Source organism: Lutjanus erythropterus, chromosome 7 (genome assembly GCF_056507025.1).
Source record: "Lutjanus erythropterus isolate fLutEry1 chromosome 7, fLutEry1.hap2, whole genome shotgun sequence".
Lineage (NCBI taxonomy): Eukaryota > Metazoa > Chordata > Actinopteri > Lutjaniformes > Lutjanidae > Lutjanus > Lutjanus erythropterus.
In genome coordinates this window covers 9,718,942-9,731,295 of record NC_139323.1, presented here as the reverse complement: position 1 = coordinate 9,731,295, position 12,354 = coordinate 9,718,942, and the positions used below count along the sequence as shown (strand labels likewise).

General features: G+C 40.0%; 1 protein-coding gene across 1 annotated transcript in view; it reads right to left on the bottom strand.

Moving 5' to 3' along the window:
* reps2 (RALBP1 associated Eps domain containing 2) overlaps nucleotides 1-8,879 on the bottom strand; it is a 35,325-nt gene extending 26,446 nt beyond the window's left edge. Inside the window, exons 1-2 of the mRNA XM_084722577.1 lie at nucleotides 8,253-8,879; nucleotides 612-735 (exon numbers count right to left, since the gene is read on the bottom strand). Of these exons, the coding sequence (XP_084578703.1) occupies nucleotides 612-735; nucleotides 8,253-8,432 (304 nt within the window). The 5' untranslated portion in view covers nucleotides 8,433-8,879. The remainder of the gene's footprint in view (nucleotides 1-611; nucleotides 736-8,252) is intronic.
* Between the last annotated feature and the right edge of the window lie 3,475 nt (nucleotides 8,880-12,354).

Genomic DNA, 12,354 nt, shown 5'->3' with positions numbered 1-12,354 from the left:
AATAACTTGAAGCCTGGCAAGATGGATTCTTGTGTCATCTTATGGTCTACAGCTGCTTCGCAAGATAAGAACCTCACTCAGTCACACAACGATGCTCCTTTCGTACCCAGCCATGATACTATCACCTGTTGACATTTAACCTCTCCATTGGTAATTAACCTACAGTCTATTTTCATTTATGTTTTACATTCGTGTCCTAACTTAACTGGAATCGGCATTTGTATGAAAAGAGTCTTGTCTGATCAGGAGCTTCCTGTTTGATGACCTTTGATACATCTAGAATTAGACTGAGGGAATTAATCAGGATGAGGATCTTTACACGTCTCATTCTGCTGAGATGAGCTTCTACTGAGCCACACCACAGTGAAACTTTGAACATAATTCTTCTAACAATCCATCACGCTACCATATGCTGTGCAGAAAACAGATTTTCTCTGTGCTCGGGGTGTGACTGATTGTGTTCTCTAGTAATAAGGGCAAACCCACTTAGCCCTTTCCACGCGACTCCCCTTTCATCCAGATTAAACCAAATCCTGCCATGTTAAGATAATCTCCTGATCCCCTTTTGCTCTCACAAGACGCCTCCAGTCCTCTCTGAGCAGCAGACTTACTGGCTGTTACGCTCTCCAGGTGGATGGGCAGGCCAGACTGGGCGGCCGCGAGCAGCTTCAGGGCCACGTAGAACTGAGGTGTACCAAAGTAGCCCAGACGCTTTGCTCCACATACCTCAGTCACCTGAAAAAGACGAGTTCAGAATCACTTTTAACAATAAAGCTCAGATTTTAAACTGCCTACGGTGTTTTCCTCTTTTCAGAAACCTAATCTAGCCAGAGTAAGCGTAAGCACGTGATTATTTTACACCGTGATCCAGGTGAGGTGAAGTACAAAATTACAGGCTCTGCTAACAGAATAAAGCTAGAAGAAACAGTATGTAAGGGATCAACAGCACAGTGGGATCTGTTCATCCAGCACTCCTCTGATTAGAGGTACAATGGCTGCTTTGGGGGAACAAAGAAGATTAGGATTATGAAGGACGATCAAGGACAAATTCCCCAAAACATAACTAGAAATAATTTTCTTTTGAAAAACAAAAAAGAGGTTTTTGAAAAGTGAGACTGTTGCAACAGATGTTATAATTGCCTTGATGTGAACACAAGCTCTGTGACTGAACACACACAATACTGAAACAAAAAACCTGAATAACAACCGTTCCTCTTCATCATGGAATTTGCTTAGACACAACTTTGTTTAAAGTTTTTGTGCGGTGTCATAATAACCTTTGAGCATAAATGCGATTCAAGCCGTCTCAGAGAAAACTGGACTTCTTCTCTTCCTCTTCATTCTGTTTTCAGGCTTTAGAAAATCTAACCAATAACAGGTTGGTTAGATAGTTGGAACTCATTCCAACTCATAGGATTTGATGACCTGGGAATAAGACCCAACAATCCACCAACTTCGAGACACTGAACCATAGCATCGGTAATTTGACAACCTGGCAATGACTAACTCTTAATAAGAAAGCGCATATTGTGAATGTTCCCAAAAATGACCAAAACTGTCAGTTGCCTTGGCTCATTAATCTCTGTCTTATCAGTGTTTGGGATGGAGAGAACATCTGTTGTAATTAGACTGTCATTCATTAAAGGTTGCCCCATCCTAAATCCCGCCCCTTTACGCTCTGTACTCCAATGACAATTGAGCCAGTTTGGAAGCTCAGTCAACTTTCCTCTTTCCTCCTTCATTAATTCGCCAGCTAGTAACATCTGATAGCTAATGTTAGCACACCACTAGATAACAAGGTAGCTAACCTACATCAGTTGTTAGGAAGCTAGTTAGCTTGCATTTTACAAACATTAGCTAACTAGATTAACTTAGTGATTAGATATATATGTTGTTTTTACGGGTCCCCGAACATGTTTTAACCATCTTCAAGTTGTGTTTTTCTTTCCAACATAGTTTGTTTTCCATTAGCTCCAAGTTCATTACGTTCTATTCATGACTTCCATGTCATAATTATGGACTCATGAGTTCCACTTGAACACAGCATCTAATACTGCGTTCCATGTGAACTGGAAAGTCAGAATTTCCGAGTTCCGAGTTGGAAATTTCAAAACCCCCTGAGGTTGGGATTTCCAACTTGAAAAAGTCGGAGGAACCTCACCAACCCCAACCTCAAAATCAAAGATGGCTGCTGTTTCTTAACAGTTCTGTCTTTTGTGTCTCATTAAATCAGTCATACGCCCATTACTGTCCAACTTCCTTCTGTGGACATGTTGCTGTGGTGTTTGAATACTGCGTATCGAGCATGAAAAAGTTTTGTTTTTTTCCGACTGGAACACAATCAACTCGGTTGTGATGTCATTCCCAGCTCTAATATCTGATGTAAATGTAACTCATTGTAAGTATAAGTAACTGAAAATGGGGAAGCTGACTGAGGTTAAACTGCAACCAAGCTTGCTCATCTGTTATTGGAGCACATAGCAGAAAGGGGTGGGGCTTAGAAAGGGTCAGTTATATGCGAGTTCATCCCCCAAATTGTAACAGTAAAACTTACTTCTTTTAACATCATAAAAAGGTCTGAACACACAGAACATACAAATTAAAAGAGCAGTAAGGCTGCAGATTGTTTTTTTCTAGCCACCTCAACAACACAAGGAGGTTCAATGGACTGTTGCAGTTGTGTCAACATGGCAGGTATGACTGATGGAGAGAAGCATGTGCTTTTCTTGTGTCAACAGATCAATGATGTTTTTTAATAAACACAAGTTTAGTAACAGAGGATAAAGACAACATAGGCTGGTATGTGTTTTTGAGATATGACTGACAGGCCTGCTGTTAATACCCATTGTCTAATGAGGCTGAAGGGCGGGTGGAGTGCATGTGGCTCATATCGCCTTATGAGACATTATTTCCGCTTGACCTGCATTGTGTTCATTCAACAGCTTTCACAGGCAGGTCCAAAACAACTAGAGGCCATTGAGAGACTGAGCAGACAGTGGAGGCCAGGTCTGCAGCGCTGCTGAATGCGCCCGAGGTCAGCAGAGAAAGATTAATGAAGAGATTATTTCAGGAACACCAGTGAAGGCCTTGAGGAACCGGACTGGCAGGTCGGAAGTTTGGCCTGACGGGGGAAGTTATTTAGTTAGTTATTTATGAGGATGAAAAAATGCCAAAACCTTTCAGCATACATAATGTCATCACTGGTATGACTTTCTGGATATTAATAAATCGCACATCCTGTCGACAAAGCGAAGGAGAAAATCAAGTTTGACTATCAGTCATGTTAACATGTTGAATATCTGACACATGAGTGACAGATTTGTTCTTTTTTACTTTGTAGAAGATGTTCCTGTTTTTCCAGAACATCACCTTAAACTATGACAAAAAACTTCTGTTTTTGGAAAACAAACACTTTTGTGTTTTAATCATTTTTATCAAGAATGCAAAATAACAAATAAGCGAAGAGTATTTGTGTTTACCAGATTCAATATCACAGTTTAAGTTTGAAAACAAGCATACTAACATGCTCACAGTAACAATGCTAACAAGCAGGTATAATATTTACCATGTTCAGCTATGGTCTAGCGTGTTAGCATGCTAACATTTGCTGATTAGATGATTGTTAGGTGATGATGCTGCTGCCAGATCAGGGGTCTGAAACCTGCAGCTCCAGATCCACATGAGGCTCAGTTACCTCTTTCCAGTTGCTCCCTTTGGCTTCAACAAAAAATGATGTGTATTTTGTATCCCTAAAGTGATTCTTGTCAACTAAAATGTGTGTCATAATCTACATCTACAGCTCAGCAGCTGTTCCTCAAAATTTTGCTCAAGGCTAGTCTTAAGTCTCCCTGGATGCCAAATTCAAGAAAAGACACTGAAAATTTAAATAAATGAAGTAGTTGCAGCTCCAGAGAGACTTTGGCCAAAAATGGTTCTTTTGGAGGTAAAGGTTGCAAAGTAAATGGGAGTGATGCATATACGTGTATATATGCACATAAACATGCAGTCCTAATATGAATAAACACTTTTCTTTATTTTGAACATAATGTGAGTCATTCCGTTGTTTTTTTTAAATTCTTTTTTATAGTTTTTTTCATTTCCTCTGTGCTGTGGTGGCTGGTTGCAACCTCGTCCTGAACAGTGCATGACATGCGTGGACAGTGGTTTGACAGGAACGGGATGGGACAGCAGCCCGTCTTCCGGGACTAGGATGTGACAGGTTTTTTTTTTTTTTTTTTTTAAATCTGCCATGGGACTGGGAGGGGACAGGAGTGAAAATCCACTCTGCGTCACCCTCTAGTTGGGATTGAAGACTACAAGTTTGAAAACGAAAAATCTGGAGATGTGTTGTTACAAAGAGGTGACCTCTGTAGCCTGCAACTGAAGCTAGCGCTCGGGCTACATGAGGGAATACTGGCATGACATAGCTGAATCCCCCACTGAACTGTCAGCGGGCGGGATTCATTGTGGGTAATGTAGGCGGTAGACAAAAAAAAAGGAGACAATATAGCTGGTCTCTCAGGCATGATTTTGATCTTTTTCTTTATTTAAAGAATCCAAAATCCATACAGGAAAGACCTGGAAAATGGTCTGAAACTGACAAACTGATTAAATGAATGAATGAAAATAATCGTTAGCTGCAGCCCTCTTATATATTCAAGCAACCTGGTCCGGGTGTGACAACACCAGGGGAGCTGAGTTCTGCAAATAGTTCTATGTTGAACGAGGCCACACCTTTAGTCAACCAGACAGGTTCTACAGCATGTAACTCAACATGCTGCTATACTCAGCACATACCAGAGAGTTCACCTTCAACCTGACAGCCAACTCCGGCAGACGTTAATGGGCAATCCATGCAATTTCAAGTCTATATTTAAATATCACGTATTGAGTTGCTCTCACAGGGGAGGCTTTTAATTAACCACTTAACCTCCCACCAGGCTGATCTCATGTCCACATGATGAAACATTATGGGAAACATTTGCCGCACTTTAAGTCCATATAATCAGCGTAACAACTGATTTGATTGTAGGGTAATAATGTGGGAAGCCGAGCGTTTCTCTGAGAGACGACTGGCAGACAGCAGCGACAGCTCAGCAGGAAGAAAGGTCGTGCTTTTACTACTTATCTGCTGTAAACACAAGCGAGATATGAAGAGCCTTCCTGTGTAGATCTGCTCAATCTGAATCATGACTCAACAAAAACACACCTCCACTACACACAGGGCATGTTGGAAAATTCACCCATGTTTTGACCACAGCAAAGAGCGTATTTACAGTAAAACCAAATCAAGCCGAATCATAACACGACTTCTATGTTATCACAGACCAACGCAGGAAATATGCCATTTATATCTCTGATGCTGTGTGACATAATGACCCAGGAGTCAGCACTGAGTCCAAGAGTGATCCAGCAGGCATCCTGCAGCAGGGCCAAACACAGCTCACAAGGCTGTGTGTCAATCACCCCCGTGCGGTGGCGGCCATCCAGGCCGGACAGGAAGGAAGCGGAGCTCAATGCCAAACTTCCTGACACCCACACAGAGACACAATAGGCTGCGGCCGCCGGGAGCTGACCCCACGGGACTGTGAGCGGCGCGAATGGAGGCGGCGACCTGCTGTGCTCATCTGAGCTGGAAAAATATGTTTATTTCCCCGTGGTGGCTCAGCAAAATAACACAGTTCTACGGCCAATTAGAAACAGTTCAACACTGCCACTGCTAATTTCATTACTGTCCGGCACTCATGATATCATGAAGTAAATGATAGAAATCTAAGAGATGGTACAGAAAAATAATTTGAATGTAACATTTTGTTATTTCCAGGGTTGAATTAGACTTTCAGAAGAGATTCCGAAAGCGTCATTGGATAAAACAGTGGGTGCAACCTTGCCTGTTTTTTTCAGAAGTTTGTGTAATTTTAGATTTTTAGCTGTATTTTTCCTCCTGTTTTAAGCTGAGTTTTGTTCTTCACACCAGCAATGTAACTTGAACAGAAATTAAAGCTGTGGTAGGCAGTTTATTTTTTGGCATCATTAGGCAAAATATTCATATTAACTTTGAAGCATGTTGTAATTCAAGTGGTCTGAGAGAAAACCAGACTTCTGCTCCTCCTCCTCTCCTCTGTTTTTCAGCCTTCAGTCCGTGACAAGGGACTTTGGCCAATCAGCCAATCGGTAAATATCGACGCTTTGGGTTGGTGGCCTCCGATCCAAAGCATCTGTAATTTGACGACCTGGAAATCAGACTCATCAATCAACTATCTTTTTCCAGAATCGCTTACTGCACCTTTAATTCAGAGTGACTCTGTGTAACTTTTGTTTACTGCGGTCCAGAGTGACAAACACAACATAATGATAGGTGCTAAAACAAAGCAGCACAAGTGCAGAAAAGTCACACCTCGATTTCCTTTAGAAGATTATGTTGGTAAAGTTTGCTAACATTAGCTACTGGCCACACCAGACCAAGTGAAGCTGTAGCAGCAAAACTACTGAGTGTACTGACCTGAGCAAAGGTTCATTTTACTGCTCGTGAATTCAACTTTTCATTTGGAAAAAAGAAAAGAGTCAGACTGCGTTGTTTCTTCCTTTAAAAGTTAACAAGGTCTTGAGTCTGACATTAGATTTTCATATTGTGCAAAAATTGATGGAAGTGAATGAGGGAGAAATTTCTACCAAACCACGGCTGTGGGTGGGAGCTGGTACAGTAGAAGGTACTTTATTACTCTGCCTGCCTTTCTCGTGTGTGTTTGTCTATGGAAAAAATGCCTATTTTCCTTCAGTAAAAACATCTATGGCTGGAATTACAGGAAATGTTCCACTGAAAATCTAAAATACAGCAGCATAGTTTGCAGAATTTGTATCTGCAGAACCAACTATTTTGATAACCAATCAAAATATGTGATATGTGACATGTGTTAGTTGACTGATGCTATCGGCCTGATATTGTTCTACCACAGCTTTATCGTTCTATATCAGTATGATGCATATGATGTCTGATATGTGCCTATATGAAAACTTTTCAACAGAATTAATGCAGATTGTTTAATTTGTTTGCTTATAAGCAGAATTTTCTATATAATTGATGCATTTTTCTTGATTCAGGTTTAATACATTCATTTATTCTGCTCCATTTCTTTCTTCAAACTTTCTCCAATTTTAGCATCTTAAATGTGAACATTTTCTGATTGATTTGCTCCTCTCTGACAGTAAACCGAATATCTTTGCATTGTGGACAAAACAAGACATTTGAGGACGTCATGTTGGACAAACAATGATAAACATTTTATGGACTTAACAACTTATTGATTAAAGGAGAAAATGGTCAGCAGATTAATCGACAATGAAGATAATCGTTACAGGAAAGACGTACGTATGTCAGAGACAAGACTGACTGGATAAATTGACTGATTAATCGCTGAGTCATTTTTTAACTTAAAAAAGTCAAAATTCTCAGATTTCAGTTTCTCAGATGTGAATCGTTTCTGACTGGATATTTTTGAGGACATGATCTTGAGTTTTGATCAACATTTTTCACCAATTTCTGACATTTTACGAACCAAACAACTAACTGATTGAGAAGATAATCGTCTGATTTATCAATGGCGAAAAATATTGTTATTTGCAGCCCCAAAACACTATATTATGCTAAACAATTTCACCATACATTATACTGAGGTAATCCTAAAGTAACGGAAAGTAATCAAGTTACATTACATCAATATTGTGATACTTGGATTACATTACTGACATTTTTTAACAGATAATTAATAACTGCATCAGATTTTTAAAGTAACTCTTTCGACCCTGAATGTCTCTGTTTTCACTCTTACATCTAACAACCTGTGAAATATATTCCTCCTTTTCTGTGGATCATCAGACAAAACATTTGTCTTCAGAGGCAGCGAGGGGACATGCAGGACAATTTACAGCCAATGCAGTGAGTAAAGGGGCTGCCCTCCTGTGTGTGACAGAGGGGTAAAGGAGAGGAGGTGTGTGTAAAGGCTCTCTGACACACACACACACACACACACACACACCACCAGGAAGACAATTGACAAAGCAGATATCATTAACACATATTGGAGCCCACAGCCTGAGTGGCTGAGTGTCCACAGAGGTTTGGTGCTCCTCAGCAGCAGCAGCAGCTCTGTCTCAGCTCTGTCTCAGCTCTGTCTCAGCCCTTCACACTTGGTAACATGTGATGAGGCAGCAGCAGCAGCAGAAGCAGCAGCAGGCGCAGATGTGATACTCACTTTATGCAGGGCTTCAGGAGGTAGCTGAGACGCCTTGAACAGCTCTGCCACTTTGCCGGACGACAGTTTCCCTGAAGTGTCGGCTTGGCACAGGCTGTGGAGACCTGAGTAATACCTCTGCTCGTGTTCATTCAGAGAGATGAAACTCCCCGCAGACGCCACACCGGATTCCTGATCCATTCCCTCCCCGGGGCTGACGCATGGAGGATCCGCCGGAGGAGAGGAGAGGAGAGGAGAGGAGGAGAGAGGAGAGGAGAGGAGAGGAGAGGAGGCACTACAAGCCAACAGATCGATACATCCCGCCCCGGACACCGGCTCCTGTTTCCAGCCTCGGAAGCGGAGGGGTTTTTTTTGGCAGGCGGAGGGCGGTATCACCTCCGACAACAGTGCTCGTTGTGCGGACAGACTCGGCTCAGGCTGATCCACTCCTACTGCCTGTTATGGCTGGTTGTAGCAGTACCGACCTGCGCCTGCTGGGGGCGGTAGAGCACAGGAAGAAGAAGGCATTGTCTGTGTGGGAAATAAGGGACTGCTTTGTCTTTCCACTGCCTCATAATGAAGACACAACCAATACTATAATACTGATTTTTTTTTCCTGATAGGTTATTTAGTTATTTTTCATTACTATCACTTTGATTTTGATGTTTTTTTTTTTTTAAATATAATATAAGATGTGCTAATAAATTCAAATGTATGTTGGAGTGGAACCCTTTCAACCTATTGAAGGCCACTATGATTTTAAAAAAGATCCAGTGTAAATCATTGGAACGAGAAACTTAAACCCATTGGAACTTTAAAAAAAAAACATCAACAAAAACCATTTTCCTTAATAATTTACGGATGACTCAAAACATACCCATCACCCTTTGATATAAGAAACATATATGTGTGCATTAATTAATAATACACCAGACTGGCACATTCAGTTACTTTGCCAAAACATCATGGCCACCAGGGGCGTGTCTAAATTTTTTCTACCTTGGTGGCTGAAGTGGTGCACTGACTTATGCAGAGATAGCATTACTGGCATTACAGGTTTTTTTTTTTTGTTTTTTTTTTTACAGTTTCTAACATCCTTTTGTTTTTGTTTTTTTGTTGTTTTTTTTTTTTAATTAAAAGATAAATAGTCCTATCAATCACCACACAACAGAATTTCAACATATAAATATAATAAAGTTTCCAAGGCAACATAAAAGTAAAACTCTGCACATTTGAAAATACTTGTCAAATTAAAGTTGAAACTAAGGTTTGAAGCTGGGATCAACTGTTTGGTCAGTGGTTCTCAAATAGTGGTTTAGGGACCTCCAGATGTCCACGGCGCTCCACTAAAGGGTCTGTGAAAAGTTGATTCATTTAAATTCATTCATTCATTCATAAATATCAGATGTAGGAGAACACATAGGAGAACAGTGGAATGAAAAGAGAACTGAATATTATAATAAGCTTGTTGATGAAAGATGAACTGCGTCTTGCCTGGAGCGTAGATGAGATCAGGTGGCTGCGACAGGAGGTGCTGACAAAAAGCTGCAGTCAAGTTGGACAGTTTCCAGCAGACTTCAGAGAGTAAACAGGAAGAGACACTAACATCCTGTTAGATCACCTGGAGGCTACCTGTAGTTTGCAGACCACATTCATAGATGAAGAAATAAAGTGCTTGATTGAAATTGAAATAGAAGAGATCCCCCCTCTGTAACATCTGTTGTTTTTTTTATCTGCCTTGTAAAGCACTTTGTAACTATTCATTTGATAAATCATATATATAACCTTTATATTATCAGCCACAAAATATCTGCTTGTTGACAGATTAAAACTTCAGAGCACAACGTAAGAATAATATATCTCATGTTAAATATTACAGTTACACAGAAAATTAGTATTTTATGCCACACATGGTGTTTGTCTTCAAAATTAAAAGCCAATCAGAGCCAGTCATGTCACTGATCAGGTGACAGCCAGGTGCTTACAGTTGATGGAGAGCAGCTGCGGCGCCTGGTCTTCAAAACTGCGGCCACCTCGATCTCATAAGGTTATTGTTGCCCACGTGTGCAACGAGCCTGACACAAATCTAACTGGCGTGCATTGTGCAGCGATCACAGCTGATCGATTCTGCTCAGGCCGAGTTCATCTGGAACACACCTGATGTCCCAGTGAAGTTGACCTTTGACCTTTTTCACCTGATGGTGCTATGGCGCCATCGAATGGTCAAACATATGTGTTACAGCTCCCAGCACACTAGCACAGTATATTATGATATAGATATATATGTAATTCAGTGTTGACCTCACCTTTTAATCTGACCCCGCCCCATTCGAAGATCTGCAGTGAGGACCCTCTCATTCAATGTCATATTACTGGTCTGATGTTTACACTCAATATATTTTCATTTAGGACAAGACCATAATATTAAATTTGATGCAGTCTGAGTGTTACGACTGCCCCCACCAAGGGGGCAACACTGAAAAAAATCTCAAATAAAAGCACTCCTCAAAGTAATCACATTACTGCTATAGTATCTTATAATCTTATCTGAGGTTAGATTTCAGCAAAGGTCTATCTCTGTTTTTCAGAAGAGGAAACTATTCTAGAGACAGCTAGATTTTAATTATATAATTTAATTATAACAGAGTTATTTTACATTTAAATTAAGTGAAATATGTTCATTTTCTAACAGAAGAGTATGTCAACACAGACAAAAAAGTGTGTCATGTAGCCCCTGATGTTGCAGCATGATAAAATTTTAGCTAGCAAAATCTACAAGCACAGTTTGTTCGTGTTCCTTTTTAACAAGTAACCTAAAGATAAAATTGATGTAAGTTTAAATTTCAGCCATCTAAACTCTTAGCAGAGGAAAAATACATACAAGTACATCCAAAAAAGTAACCTTTATACCTCAAAATCAACAGATCAACAGAACTTGTGGTATTTTTCGGGATAGTTTTTTTTTTTCTGTGACTTTCATAAATAACTTCATTCTAGTTTTCTTCAATCCAAGTCCCCTACTGCTGTAAATCCTCTGCTGCCATCATGTGTTCAGGAAAATACCTGCAGTCTGTGGTACTGCAGCAAAATATTTTTATGTAAATCAGTCTTCAGCTGAGACTGAACTGGGAGAAATCCAAAAGCAAAAAGAAATCTACAATTACTCGAGGAACATCCACCGCTCTTCATATCATGAAACATCCCGTCAGAGTTTTCATGATGTGTTTCATGTGGAAGGATAGAAGAGAAAAGAACAGCACAACACAAAACAGCGTGGGCATATTGTCTCATCACACGTTGTCTGTTTTATGGAAAAACACTTCCGACATTTTATGGGAGAGAAAGATTGTTAATTGCAGACTAAATGTAGTCTGGGTTTTAAATGGTGCAGAGATACAGTCTGTTATCATGACAGAGAGACTAAAGTGACAACAGACTTGACTTCAAGTGTCTCATATGTTAGTTTAGTCGTTTATAAATGGCTGTCAGGCTACACAGTGGTTGAACAATTAACTAAACTGCCATACTTGCAAGATTGTCAGGGCAGAATGGATGATTAACTTTAAATATCTGCCTCAACTGTGTTTTATTTGTTGTCGAATGTTCTGACGCTGAACATTCTGAGCCTCATGGATCTGTTATGAGGGATTTGTTTAAAATTAACCAGCTTTTATTGTCTACCTGACATTATAAAGCTATGTTCGGCCTGATAAGTGTATTCAGGAGGGGCAGAGAGTATCTACAGTAAAAATTTAAAAAGCTTTGTGTCTGGGCTACCTTCAAAGTTTAAGTTGACTGAGTCTGAAAAGTTGAGGTAATTTTGTAATGATTCAAAAGAAATAAACTTTTCTAGTCAAACTTGGAATGCTGTGCACATAACCAGTGGTTGGTTAGATTATACTACTGGAAAACTGCAATAAAAATAAACTCTTCCTTAACGCTTAAGTAGAAGTGGGAAATACCTGGTATAAATACTTTGTACTTTGTACTACTGTACTTAGGCAGATTTTTCAGGTATCTGAACTTAACCTGAACTTAACCTCAACTTTTTACTTGTACTTCCTACATTAGAACATGATTATCTGTAATGTTAATGTCTACTTCTTACAAAACAAACAGGCTT